Source organism: Acanthochromis polyacanthus, chromosome 22 (assembly GCF_021347895.1).
Source record: "Acanthochromis polyacanthus isolate Apoly-LR-REF ecotype Palm Island chromosome 22, KAUST_Apoly_ChrSc, whole genome shotgun sequence".
Lineage (NCBI taxonomy): Eukaryota > Metazoa > Chordata > Actinopteri > Pomacentridae > Acanthochromis > Acanthochromis polyacanthus.
The window spans coordinates 11,847,824-11,862,600 of record NC_067134.1 but is presented as its reverse complement, the minus strand read 5'-3'; the positions used below and the strand labels follow the sequence as shown (position 1 = coordinate 11,862,600).

At 41.2% G+C, this 14,777-nt stretch overlaps 1 protein-coding gene across 2 annotated transcripts in view; it reads right to left on the bottom strand.

Annotated features, from left to right (window-relative positions):
- anos1a (anosmin 1a) overlaps positions 1-14,777 on the bottom strand; it is a 53,733-nt gene that overhangs the window by 26,249 nt on the left and 12,707 nt on the right. For both annotated transcript variants that reach the window (XM_051943090.1, XM_022195872.2), the window contains exons 3-4: positions 2,735-2,800; positions 633-855 (exon numbers count right to left, since the gene is read on the bottom strand). In XM_051943090.1, coding sequence (XP_051799050.1) covers positions 633-855; positions 2,735-2,800 — 289 coding nt within the window. The remainder of the gene's footprint in view (positions 1-632; positions 856-2,734; positions 2,801-14,777) is intronic.

Below are 14,777 nucleotides of genomic sequence, written 5' to 3'. Positions count from 1 at the left end.
TCTGTGCGATAACCTAGCTGGGGGGAAAAGGTGATTATTGTGTATGAGACTTAGACAGAGAAGGTTTTTAAACCCAAAGTTCCGTCTAAGCTGACCCCATGTTTTGAAGGTGTTGATGACTATAGGATTGCTAGTGTATTGTAAGAAAGAGAGGGGAAGGCCGGAGGTGACCAGGGCTCTAAGAGAGGTGGAGATACAAGATGTAGCTTCAAATTAGCATCAGTCTGCATCAGGAGTATGGAGTCAATACATAATTTTTTCGAACATTTGAGGCCCAATAAAAAATGACAAAAATTTGGAAAAGCTAAACTACCTTGATTTTATTTTTTTTTTAAATGAATGACTTTCATTATCTTGTAGGACGACCACCTAAATATTGTTCCAGGCCAAACACAACCATTCATGCCAAACAGAAAAAGCAGAAACTGCTGTGGAGTGGCTCGAGGAGCATGACAAAGAGTCCAAAGCGTTGATCTGGGTTCCAAACTAGCCAATCTGGTTGAGCATACACACTATCAGAGGTCCTGTATCCAGGCACTGAGCTGTTTTGGTGATGTGCAATACTATGCCTTTGGTTTTAACTTAAACTAACAACATAATTCTCTTTATTGAAGTCTTCTGGCTCAACTTACCTTTATAGAGGTCTTTGGGAGACTGGCAGGTGTAGCCGCAGCCATTTGAGCAGCACTTCTTCTGCCCAGAACATTCTCTGTCCTGATCGCAGCTCTCCACGCAGGCAGCTGCGAAGCCGCTGGCTCTGTCTGGAGGCGGACAGACACCCTGCTTCACCTCCAGCACCGACTGAAGGAACTCACAGCTGGTCACACACTCCCAGTGCTTTTTAGGAAACACCCACTACAGAAGTCGGAGGAAAGGCAGTTAGCATCACAAGCAGGAGAGCTCGTTTCACTTTGAACTGTTGGGCTTTGAACTATTTCTAATGGTAATGTGGCCTGTTTTTGCTTGCGGGGTTTCTAATAATATATACTCATCTATTTAATGAGAGGGAGTCTGCAGAAGGTTGGCGAAGTACTGAATAATTTGATATTTTTTGACATAACTAAGGATTTCTTGTCATGGTGACTGGATAGAAATGTGCAAAACTCTAACATTGTTCCATTACAGTTAATGTCACATATGTTTTTCTGATCGTATGTTTTTATATTTCACTGAAGGCACTTTAAGAGTGACAGGAAGTTGTCAGTATCAGGAAGTGAGTCAGTACATAATAGTACAATTCTGGTTGCATCTGGACTAATCCAGCAACATCAACATCTGCTGCATTTTGCAGCATTGTGAGTATGTAGTGATTTATGTTGCCTTTATGTACGGTTTCAAATGTTTATTTTTGGGACAGTGTTACATTTGGGAAGTTTGTTGTTTAAACTTTCTTCAGGTGCTCATGCTAATGGTTGTTAATTGATAAGTAAGAGTAATTACAAATAAACAGATCTAAAGACAAGTGATTTATGTTAAAATATGTTGTCGTATATTTCATTTTTAGGTTGAGAAAAATAGAAATAACACATACAACTTGTAATGTTAAAAGGTAACATCTGCAAATGGATTTCATTTATTTTAGATAATGAGTTGATTACAATATACATCACCGTTCAGAAGTTTGGGGACACTGAGACATGTCCTTATTTTTGAAAGAAAAGCATTTTTTTAGTAGAGTATAACATCAAACCAATTAGAAATCCAATCTATACATTGCTAATGTGGTAAATGACTATTCTACCAGGAAACAGCTGACTTTTAATAGAACATCCATATAAGGGTACAGAGACCCATTTCCAGCAACCGTCACTCCTGTGTTCTAATGCTACACTGTGTTAGCTAATGGTGTTGAAAGGCTCACTGATGATTAGAAAACCCTTGTGTGATTATGCTAGCACATGAATAAAAGTGTGAATTTTCATGGAAAACATGAAATTGTCTGGGTGACCCCAAACTTCTGAATGGTAGTGTAACTGTGAAAGATTCGAGCATGGTGATGATGTTTGTTTAGGCCAGGGGTTGGCAACCCTCGGCTCTATTCCTCTATTTCGGAATGAGATTTGCTTTCTAGCGTCCTGAGATTTGGATACAGACCACAACAAAGAGCGATCGCCGGGTAATGTGGAGGTTTTCGTTCACTTCTCATCTCTAGTATGTTGTGGGACACTCATTGAGGCTATCTGAGCCGGTCATTGTGGGGCAAAAAGCATGTTAGGGCGGACTTTGACGCGGGAGGGCCAGCTGCCCCATACTTTTCGCTAGCCGAGCTGCTAGCTGAGCTGCTAAGCTGCCTGCCTGGCTAAATACTGGAGCTATGTCGAAAATTCATTTCTCCATCACTCACATGTATGAAATGACATATGAAAACAGACCCCAGGTTGAAAAAAAACGAAGTTCCCCTTTAACCATTGTGCCACTGCTGCCATGTTACATGCTTCATGAATATGGGTTGCTACAATTCAGCCAGTTATATTGTAAGGTATGTTTCTGTATGGTGTTTCAAATTCGTGCTCCATGTTCCCTCTTTTAACTTTGGACACCTGCCCCTCCAAAGGTCTCTGCATGGCTCTGCCTTCTGTTTCAGCTCCACAAGCTCAAGTTTAACAGACTTTCTAACATTGTGTCAAATCAGCGGTCTCACATTAAAACCCCCGGCTGTCTGTGATCTTGTAAAAACTCCTGATCCTGGAACACAAAAATCGTACAGTGCGACTGACTCTGTGTTCAAGTGTACCTCACACAGCTCTCTGCAGTTGCTTTTCCTCTTCATCTCCCAGGAATCTTTGCAGGGCTCCAGGCACTGCGGAAGTGAAAGCAGTGAATATGAGCAATGACAAAGGTTTTAGCTTGTATATGAATGAAGAGATTTTAAGGGGAATCTGTCTCTTTAGATTGATGAAGAACACTCTCTTACTGAAGAATGCTGGAGAAACGAGAGTGTCAGATAATTTCAATTTCTGTTGCAGGTAACAATAACTCATCCAACGTGATGAGTAAGGTGTCTGTTATTATTAAAGCATGCAGCACTGACTGGACTCTTATCGAAGCAAGACTGATATAAGATCAGGATTTAGATTATGATCTGTCATCTCGCTGTCGGAAGAAATGACAAAAAAAAAAAAAAACAAGCTCTATTGCAAATAAAAACGTGTTTGCTTTCTTAAACATCACAGATTTAAGAAGTAACAGAACGGTTCACAGGAAGGCAAAATACCCATTTATGCACAATTAGTTCAACATTTTAGGAAAGAGGGGTTTTAGTCTTAGAATACAGCTCTTGACCACTAAAACATCATTGATTAAGGGGGTAAAACGTGAGGAACTCTTTAAAATGTAATCCAGTTCAGTACTGTACCCATTGTGACCTCAATAATAAACATAAAGGAGAATTATGACCTCTTTGACAACGCCAACAAAAACTGAAACTGCAGACGCTTTGCAACATTAGGATTTATGGCAGAGCATTGAATTTCACAGGTTTACCTACAAATGCATGTTTTCAGCTTCCATTTGTAAGCATATTCAACATTATTTGTCTGGGATTTAAAGGAAAAATATTAGAAATTGTCACTGTTGGAGGTGTCGACACATGGCCTTCAAGCAGCGAGTCCCCTGCTGTCTTTCCCACACTTCCTGTCTCTCTTCACTGTCATTTATTAAAAGTCAAAAAATGCCCCCAAAATTACTGTTCATTTACTATTTAATATTACAATGAAATGCATGTGAAATATGAAATACACTTATACTATCATCGTCATACACTACCGTTCAAAAGTTTGGGGTCACCCAGACAATTTCATGTTTTCCATAAAATCTCAGGCTTTTATCCATGTGCTAACATAATTCCACAAAGGTTTACTAATCCTCAGTTAGCCTTTGCACACGATTAGCTAACATAATGTAGCATTAGAACACATGAGTGATGGTTTGCTGGAAATGTTCCTCTGTATCCCTATGTAGATATTCCATTAAAAATCAGCCGCTCCCAGTCTTTAACCACATTAACAATGTCTAGACTACATTTCTGATTAATTTAGGGTTATCTTCACTGAAATAACTGAAATAATTTGTCTTTCAAAAATACGGACATTTCTAAGTGAACCCAAATTTTTGCACAGTAGGCCTACTGCCTGTAGTCTGTGTCTGCGTTTGGGTTATCCCACCCTCCCTGTGACAAAAAAACAGGACAAAAAATGAGACAAAGTGACAAAACCGAGAAACAAAATGACAAAAAATGTGACAAAGGACATGAAACAAAACAACAGAGTGATGAAAAATTAGACAAATGGCACGAATGAGACAAAAAAATTAGCTGTGCGAGAAACAGGACAAAGAAATAGACAAACACAAACAAGATAAAACACAAACTGACAAACAATACACTTGGGCTGGACCTGAATATCCCGAATATCCGAATATTTGTTCGCTACGGCACTATCCGGATATTAATTTGGTATCCGAATATTCGCCCCCTCCCCCCCGCACGTCACCAGTCGGAAAGAATATGCAGCGTTACTGTCTTCCCTCCGCCTTCTGCCCACATCGGCTCATCTCGTCCTGTGATCACATAAACATATACACATGTCGATGTGATCACCCCCTCCTCCCCCCAGACGAAAATATTCGGAGCTCGTCTCTTCCCCGCGCCTTCGGCCCATTTCGGCTCATCCCGTCGTGTTCTTCGGCTCATTTCGGCTCCTCCATTCGTGTTTGTAAACACCACCCGAATGGCCGGGTGGCTGCTGACTCTGAAGTCACGCTTCACTTCGTTGCATAAACACAAGACAAGATGCAGTCTTTGGGAATTCTTCAGTTTAACTAAAGACTAAATGAGGGCAAAATGTGGACCCGGGAAACCAGACGAACGGATCCGACTATTCGGGCTGTCTCCGCCGCCGCTGCTGCGCCGCCGCACGAACCACACGAATGGATCCGAATATTCGAACCGTCTCTGCCACCGCGCACCCCCCCCCCCCCCCCCCCCCCCCCCCCCCCAGTCGGACGTTACGGGGCGGAACGAATATCCGGATATTCGTCTTTAATAGGGCCCGAATATTCAGAGGCCAGAAACCACTATTCGGGCCAGCCCTACAATACACAAAACAATGAATAAAGCAAAACAAAATGACAAATAAGACAAAAAAACACAAGCGAGACAAAAAGGAACCACAAAAACAAGAAACAAAACGACAAAAACAAGAGTCAAACGACAAAAGTCAGACAAAAATAGATAAAAAACACTGAAAACAAGACAAAATATTTCAAAAATGAAACACAAAATGACAAAAGAATAAATGAACAAGAGTATTTGACTTTGTGATCAAAACAACTTGTAATGGTCTAGAAATTATTTTAAATTTATAGTTTCACAAATTTACAATTTGCAGTTAATGTCTTCTCTGTAATTTTTACACTTTACAAAGTCGCCCTGTGATCCGGATTGGTTTTGGCCCACGGGCTGCATGTTTGACACTCCTGGTTTAGATATTAAACCTAATACATACCTACTTGTTTTAAATATACAGGCCCTTTGGTCGAAAAGTCAGTCAATCATTTGTACATTCACCTTTATTTTCAATAACACACTCAATCCTCCTCGACATGGAGGATAGTACATTTCTAGAAAAATCAAGAGTTCTGTCATTTTTCAGAGACTATAACTTCAGCTGCTCTTTCTGTAGGGTTTTTGTTGCCGTACCTTTCTTTTTAAAGTGCATCAAAAGTTATCTATTGGACTCCAGTGAGGCAACAGATCAAAGTTTTCCCTTTTTACTATTTTGGAAACTATTTTTGTGATTTTAGACTGAAAGTCATCTTGTCGACTAGTATTTTGGTAAATCCACAAATATCAATGACAGCATCTATAAATGGCATCTCCTTGACACCTTTTACATCCTCACATCCTCACACTCACACCTCTGTTATTCACTGTCAGGACTATGCATTCGCTGTGTTAGTACTGGCCAGATTTACACCAGATCATACTGGACCCCAACCAAGATGAGCATAAACAAGATCACAGTTTGGTAAAAGAATATACACACAATATTAATCAGGCTGCTTTTCATGTTGTTACGTTTGTGCGGTGGAGAACCCAAGCGCAGACAAAGACAGGCTCAATGGTTATAATGAAAAAAAGGTTTTAATTGTGAAAACTCCAAAAATACAATACTAGGACCAGAACTGGGAAGCAGGACAGAAACTAAAATAAACTAATGCTATGGAACGAAAACACTTAATATACAGAACTAAGGAGTGTACTCTCAAAGCAAAGGAAACTAACAATCGAAGGAGCGAACAGGCAGGGGGTTAATCCAACAGAGTCCAAGGGGAAAACTCAGTGAAGGGAAAAAACAGCAAAGTCCAAAAGCAGAGGTAGTGCATAGGTGGGAAATCTTGCAGGGGAAGAAGGCAAGCAATGATCCGGCAAAGGCTGAGGGAAGCAGAGGGCTTTAAATAGCTGAGGGAACAGGTGAATGGAATTGACTGATTGACTGCAGCTGATGCTCATGCTCACGTTACTTTTTGATGGAAAAAAGTGAATTTTTTTTCCGTCAAAAAGTAACACGCATAAGCGTAATTTTGGAAACTTGATAGGCCATTTGTCAAAAACGTGCCTACTTTACTATCTTTTCATATGTTTCTATTGTTAAGGCAATCATCAAAGTGTAATAGAATGTCTTTTGATTAATCAATAAAAGAATTTGAATCTCTAGATGATGTGTTACACATTGTTACTCCTTAGTAGCCTAGCCGCGCTAGACAACCCACGGCAACAAATTTATTTCTCTGCCAGGGTGAGTCTAGTTACCCTCCATAAGGCTCGAGGTTGGATGCTCCTAAAACTGGCCGGACGAATCACCATGAAGTGTAGAGTCAGAAGGCGGGCGTAACTAAGTGACGACAGAGGCGTGACGATTCTGACAGAAACAACCGGAAACAACTAGCCTAGCCGTGCTAGACAGCCCACGGCAATGAATTTAATTCTCTGCCAGGGTCGACAACAAAAACGACAACAGTCGTTGAGCTCCATTAGCACCGACTCTGAATCATCTTTCTGTTAACATGTCTGTAATATACTTGAGCTTCACCCATTGACTGTATAAATAAGGCTTCACCGAACTCCCGCATCCTCTGACTTCCAGCGCTCTAGGAGCCTATTCGTTGCGCTGATTGGTTGTATACCTACCCAATTGCTGCAGAGTGATTTGATAGACAACCTTTTAGCCCACCTCCCTCCCTGTCAAGCGTGCCTAGACCCTTGCGTCTTCAGAGCATGGGTCTAGCGCAGCTAGGCTAACTCCTTAGCTGATTTTGACTCAACTATGAATACAATTGAACGTTATGTCAGCTGCTTGCTGATGATCATAAGACTGCGATCCTACTACAAATCAAACACGGGCCTTATCGAGATTTATCTGTTGGAAATGATACAAGGAACAATTGATTAAATTGTTTGGGTGTTTCCAAGTCCCATCAATTCCCGCCGCCCGCTACATGTTTAAGTCATGCGATTCAGTGTCTGTACATAACATAGACGTGCATAACACACGCCTATGCTCAGCGCAAGGTCATTTTGTTTGTGGGTGAGTGTGAGTGCTTTTCTTGTTTTTGATTGGACACTTGCTCTTTTTTATGAATTCAAATTACTACAGAATATCTGCGTTAAGATTTTACGGTTTAATTTGAGTCAGTAACTACTGTGTGCTTACATATAGTGGAACACCAACCCTGTCAAAATACATTTAATTGTAATCTGACAGGGTTGGTGCTATACTACATATAAGCACACACTAAAAAGTGATTGAAAGCTAATGAATTCCCAGGCTGTTTCTGGGGCCTGTCAGGAATTAACAGTGTGGCTCTCTATACCATAAAGCTGAATCCTGCACCAGTAAGCAGAGACAGCCCAGGGGAGCAAGTCTACACTGATTGTAATTTCATGCTGTAGTGACAAACAGTAGGGAGGAGAGCAACATACAACAGCCTCGCAAGGGCACTGCAAGTCATTTGAAAGTTAGCAAAGCGCCATGAACTCTTGGCAAACTTGCTGAGGGCTATGGAGAATATGCCTCAGGAATTTGGATGCTTGTATTTATTTTCTGTTGTTGTCGCACCCACAACTGCTTCCTTCACTTGCCTACTGAATAGCAAAGATGATGTTGATCCATTTTATTGCTGTATCGACTTTTAATGGTGTGCATTCTCAAATTTAACGGGTTGTAAAGTGCAGCAGAAACTAGGGCTGGACCCGAATATCCCGAATATCCGGATGTTCGTTCGCTACGGCACTATCTGGATATTCATTTGGTATCCGAATATCGCCCCCCCACCCCCCGTCGGACGTTACCGGACAGAAAGAATATGCCGCGTTACTGTCTTCCCTCCGCCTTCTGCCCACATCGGCACTTATCGGATCATCTCATCATGTGATCACATAAACATATACACATATGTCTATAGCATATACACATATGTCTATGTGATCACTCCCTCCTCCCCCCAGACGAAAATGTTCGGAGCTTGTCTCTTCTCTGCGCCTTCGGCCCTTTTCGGCTCATTCCGCCGTGTTCTTCGGCTCATTTCGGCTCCTCCATTCGTGTTTGTAAACACCACCCGAATGGCTGGGTGGCTGCCAACTCTGAAGTCGCGCTTCACTTCGTTGCATAAACACAAGACAAGATGCCGAAGACCTCTGCTGAAGACAAAACAAAGGCAACGAAGGTCAGTTTACACTGGGTTCAATCTGTCATCAGGAAATGTTGGCCAGAACTTTCTAAAAATAAAAAAAGATCCGAATTTTCGGGCCGTCTGTGTCACAAGCCACTGCCGCCACTACCGCATCTCCGACGCCGTTAGCATACTGAAGGATGCTAACTGTTGACTGTTAAATCAAGTTTCGAGTTCAAATGAATACAAAATAATTGGTAAAATAAATGAAAACCATGTGCTTCCCAGATTAAGTAAAGCCTCTGAATCTCAAAGAAAGCCATGTTTTCATTTTAAGAAGTACCAAAATTACATCATTTATTAATTCAGAAAGAGTTGTACAGCTTCTAATTTTCTGACAAAATGAACCACGTGTTTAAAAAGTGTAAAATCCCTTTATTCTGTATGTTTTATTTGAAAAAACAAAATCTACAAAAATAAACAGTTTGCACCAGATTCTGTAGGAAACCAAAAATTCTCTGTTCATAAGCTTATCTGAGAAGCCATAATTCATTCAACCAACAGTCACATAACTAAACCAGAAAAGCACTAAGAGAGCGCAGTTCTCTGCCAGTGCTGTTCATTCCCCCTTATGGCATTGTCAGAATTGCAGCACTTGTTTTTTAGTTTGAAGAGCAGAAATCATGGCACCACAGAATGTGGCCAGTTAATATAGATGTACCCACAAACAAAATGAATTTGTGCTCAGCACAGGCGTGTGATATGCATGTGTACGTTATGTACGGGTGTTGAATCATGTGAACAAAATATGTTACAGGTGGCGGGAATTGATGGGGCTCGGGAACACCCCCACAATTTAATCAATTGCTCTTTGTATCATTTCTGATAGATAAGTCTGCAACGTTTGATTTGTAGTAGGATCGCAATCATGTGATTGTCAACAGGCAGCTGACGTAGTGTTCACTTGTGGTCATAGTTACAGTGATGCCGTGCTGCTATCTCGCAATGATACAAGAATTTTTAACAAATCTGTAGATCCACATCGCTGCCAAAATCTAATCAGTTGGTCCCTGTGTCATATCTGACCTTCCCTGAAAATTTCATCCAAATGCGTTTGTTTATTATTGAGTAATGTCGCTAACAAACAGACGGACAAACCAATGCCGATCGTCACATAATTCCACTGCTGTTCCTTGGCAGCGTAAAAATCAGGAACTATTCAGCTGAGCTGTGTTTACACCAGAATAGTGAAAAGACAAGTCTTAAAGCAACTAAGAAAGACTGAGCGCAATAAATATAACATGTTGGATCAATAAAATAACTGCAGCATGGCTCAAGAGTGGTGTACAAAAGAGCAAGTAGTTGGATTGCACGTTCATCATGGTGAAATAAATTTCTAGCGTTGATATGCAGCGTATCATGAAAAATGCCTAAAACAAATGTAGTTTGTCATATGTGTAGACACAATTTTTTCTAGCATTGTTAATGCTGATTGTTGTTTTGTTTTTTCAATCTTTGTAAAATGTATAATCAAAAAAGTGCGATTTATGGCATTATAACTGTGCTAGATTACACAAAAGAAATGTTTGCATTCTTTCTCCTTCTAGTCATGGTTATGCCATTTCCATCGAGGTGCAGGACTTTATGTTGCAATGAAAAATGAGCTTACAAGTAACAACAGTTAATTAAAACATATGATAGTCACTTAGATCAGCATTTTGACTTTACATTGACAATATAATTGTATTTTCTCATGGCTGAATGACTGACATCTCAGAATGCAGCAATACTGCTAAAAATAAAAATGGCAAAATACACTACAAAACAAGAAATACAAGCAGATCAGACAATGTATAAACAACCCCGCGAGACCAAATTTGAAAATTAGGGCAAACACTTCTTATTTCAACTCTGACTCACTGTATTTACTGCAATTTCTGGATGAAATGAGAGTTTATTTGCAACATTTCAAGTTTGGTCTCTCTCTTTGGCCTCTGAATGAACAAAATGATTTGGATAGCCAACAGCAAAAATGCAATTGTGACATCAATATCCCATTTCCCCATATGATGTAGATTTTTATTTGTCCGAGGAACAATATGGGCTTTTCTTTTCTGTATCAATGTGAGTGCATTGTTTTGATGCAAGATATCTTTGATCAGTTTCCACTTTAATGCATGATTATACTGGTATTACTGCTTCACTGTTACCCTGTCAATATGTTACAGAGGCTTTTGGAGAGCTGACAATTGCCTTGGAGCCAGTGATGTGTACCACCTCGGGGTAAAATGAAGAGAGGGAGCAGAAAAAGTTGCTGCCAAATGGACTACCGAGTGCACATGGAGTACAAGTCTTCCTGCTCTGCGATGAAGAATATTTTGAAGCATGTCTGATAACCCTATTGCAGGCCTGCCATCTCATATCTCAGCTCTCTGGTCTCCACAGAGGACTACTCCGCTAATCCGGACTGACGTTCCCACTCTCGTGCCATTCCCTTTGTACCTCAGCGTCGTTAGTTTTCTGCCCCATTTCAAGCTCAAATCAAGCATTCCATTTGACCAAATAAAGCTGACTGGGGGAACTTTGTGATGTGGTGGATTCTAATCTGTTTGGGTTGCACATCGTGACTTGTATGTGTTTTTCCTACAATGTGAGTGTGTATTTGTACTGCCAAAGTTGTGGGGTCCTGCATTCCTTCCCATAAAGGTACATTATTGCAGTTTAGGGTGTGAAACTCAAAGGTCAGGGTTGTGGTTAAGCAAGTAATCGCTGAAGTTCAATTTGGGCCACGTCTCCAGGAAATGAATCAATGTAATGTCTTCTGAAATGATGCTGGTAGAAGATATGTATGTGTGTGTGTGTGTGTGTGTGTGTGTGTGTGTGTGTGTGTGTGCGTTTTGGTGGTGGATGCGCCTCACTCCTCCATGACCAACCAGAGATAATGGAGCGGACAACTTCTCTGCTGACCGTGCAAAAGGCTGTTCTTTTGGTGCTCAATGCTATTTGATTCGCTGCCCAGACAAATCCCTCAGAGAGGAAACAGGCCCCGTGTTTGTCTCTGGATTCCTGTTTCAACAATTTGCATTGTCTTTGAAAGCGATCCAGACCTTTCAATGTCCACAGACAAATCTCGGCTTTTTCCCCGTGAAACAAATTGCAAGCAAATTATCCCACAAGTACTTTTATTCGCTTGAAAATGTGGGTTTGAGGCGAGGAAGGGTGGAAGAAAAGGATGTCTGGCACTCAGTCAAACATCGCAACAAGGCTGTAGGGAGTACTGAAGTCCACTAATGACTGCCAAGTGCTACTGAGAGAAGGTCGGTACACCACGTTCGATGCCAATTATCAAGTCGTGAGCTAGGACGTCAATGTCAGTGAATACACATGATGTCCCTCCATGGGTTCAGTGCTACAGTGCCATCTTAAGCCCTTTTCTTAAGAGCTGAATCAACCCGGACAGTGTGGGAGTGTCTTCCTAATGAAGTCTGGCACTTGCAAATGGCTGTCTGCCTGGAGGAAATAGTGACAGAAGGATTAACAAGCACTCATTACCACCAAGGTCCACGAGGACGACATGGGGCCAAATGATCACGAACCAAAGTGATGGGCTGTCTCATAGCAACAAGCATCAACAAGCTCCTTATCAAACTTCTCTGAGTTTAAAAGCTGAACAGGGATACATCAATTCTTGGAAATGAGTAAATCTTTCAAATGCTGAACAAGACGTGGAAAATTTCCCAAAACAAACTGTAATAGTATCTTAAATCTAGTTTTATTTTGCCATTAGGATGATGTTAATCTCTTGGTAATGGTTAAAATATTAAGTTTTGTTTGTTTAGAACTCATCTAATCTCGCAATTATTAATAACTAATATATACACTACCGTTCAAAAGTTTGGGGTCACCCAGACAAGTTCATGTTTTCCATAAAATGTCACGCTTTTATTCATGTGCTAACATAATTCCACAAGCCTTTACACACCATTAGCTAACACAATGTAGCATTAGAACACAGGAGTGATGGTTGCTGGAAATGTTCCTCTGTACCCCTATGGAGATATTCCATTAAAAATCAGTTGTTTCCAGCTAGAATAGTCATTTACCACATTAACAATATCTAGACTGTATTTCTGATTAATTTCATGTTATCTTGATTGAAAATGCTTTTCTTTCAAAAATAAGGCAGTCCCTCCAGGATTTCACGGGCGTTTTTCGTGATGGTTGCGGCCGAAAATGCCTGAATTCGTGGCAGCTTTTCTAAAAAATGTCGATAAAAGTTGCGATGTTTTAAGCTTATTTGTTGTGATGAAATTGCGGGAGACAGTGACAATTGTTAAAAAGCTGCATTTTTTCCAGCTTATAGAACATGTTTCAACACTGTAATCAACAATATTTATTCCGAAAGTAATTATTTAATGTTCCAACCCATTTCCAGAAAAGCTGGCACACCGTGGTGGGACATTAGCAGCAGCCAGATACTGGTTTAATAGCTATGACGTGGTTGGTAGATTTGCGGCACAAAATGCTGATTTACTATTGAATGAATCATATTTGGACATATCTGTCAGTGGCTTAAAAAGTTAATTTCACTTCCTGGCACACAGGTCTTCACACACACGCTCACGGCTTGTCATGTCAATTCACAAGAACAGCACTGAGAGAGTGCCGTCCTCCACCAAGACAGTTCATTACCTGACCTCGCGCTGAACACAGGTGTGTGTTATGCATGAAAATAAATCGAATCGCGTGACCTAAATATGTAGCGGGTGACGGGAATTGATGGACTCAAGAGACACCCCCACAATTTAATCAATTGTTCCTTGTGTCATTTCTGATACGTCTACAGTGGTGGATTTGTAGTAGGATCACAATGACGTGATCGTCAGCAGGCCGCTGAGGTAGCGTTCAGTTGTTGCCATGGTTACCGTGCTGATGCAGACACGGAATCAGCACGGCCATGGGTTTTTGATGATGTTATCCTGACAAACGACTCTGGGGATCATGTGGTTCTTGTTCTTCTGGATTTAACTGCTGCATTTCACACAGTGGACCACAACATTTTAATATCTTGTTTGCAGCACCCGGTGGGCATTCGTGGTAGTGCACTGCAGGGGTTTAGGTCCTATTTGACTGGCAGAACTATGAGTGTGAGCCTCGATATCTTTGAATCCCCCCCTGCTCCGTTGTCTTTTGGGGTCCAATTTTAGGGCCTCTCCTTTTTTCCCTATATCTACTTCCTATGGGATTCATCCTCAGGAAGCACGGCATCGTCTTCCATTTTTATGCAGATGCCACAAATTTATGTGTAGTTGAAAAATAAAGACTCTCAATCGGTCTCACCGCTTCTGTCCTATCTTGATTCCAATAAAGCCTGGATGGCTTTAGATTTTTTACGTTTTAATGAAAAGAAAACTGAGGTAATGGTGTTCGGTCCCAGTGGCCCTTGTGAGTCTCGCTCTGTTGACTTGGGTCCCCTGGCTCACTATGTTAAGCCAGTAGTTTCCAACCTGGGTTTTAAAATGTACTCTGATTGTAAACTTGACCATCAAATCAGCGCCGTGGTGAAAGCTAGCTCCTTTCACCTGCGACAGTTTGCCAAGGTGAAGCCCTTTCTAACACCACAGCATTTCGAAATGGTGATCCATGCTTCTATCACAACCAGACTGGATTATTGTAATTCACTATACTTTGGAGCTTGCCAGTTTGCCCTAGCACGTGTCCAGTTGGCTCAAAATGCTGCTGCCTGTCTTTTAACCAGCACTCGAAAATATGAGCACATTACGCCTGTTTTAGCCTCCCTCCATTGGCTCCCCATGCACTTTAGGGTTTATTTTATTTTAAGGTTCTTTTATTTGTTTTTAACGCCTTAAATGGTCTGGCCCTTCCTGATCTCTCTGACCTGCTCTACCCTCGTGCCCCCTCATGAACCCTCAGGTCAGCTGTTCAGCTGCTTCTCGAGGTTCTAAGGTCTAGGCGGAAGCTCAGAGGAGATAGAGCCTTCTCTGCTGAGAAGCTGCTCCCAGATTGTGGAATAATCATCAGAGAGGCTCCCTCATTGTCGGTTTTTGAAACGAAACTTAAAACCTATTTTTATTCACCAGCTTTTA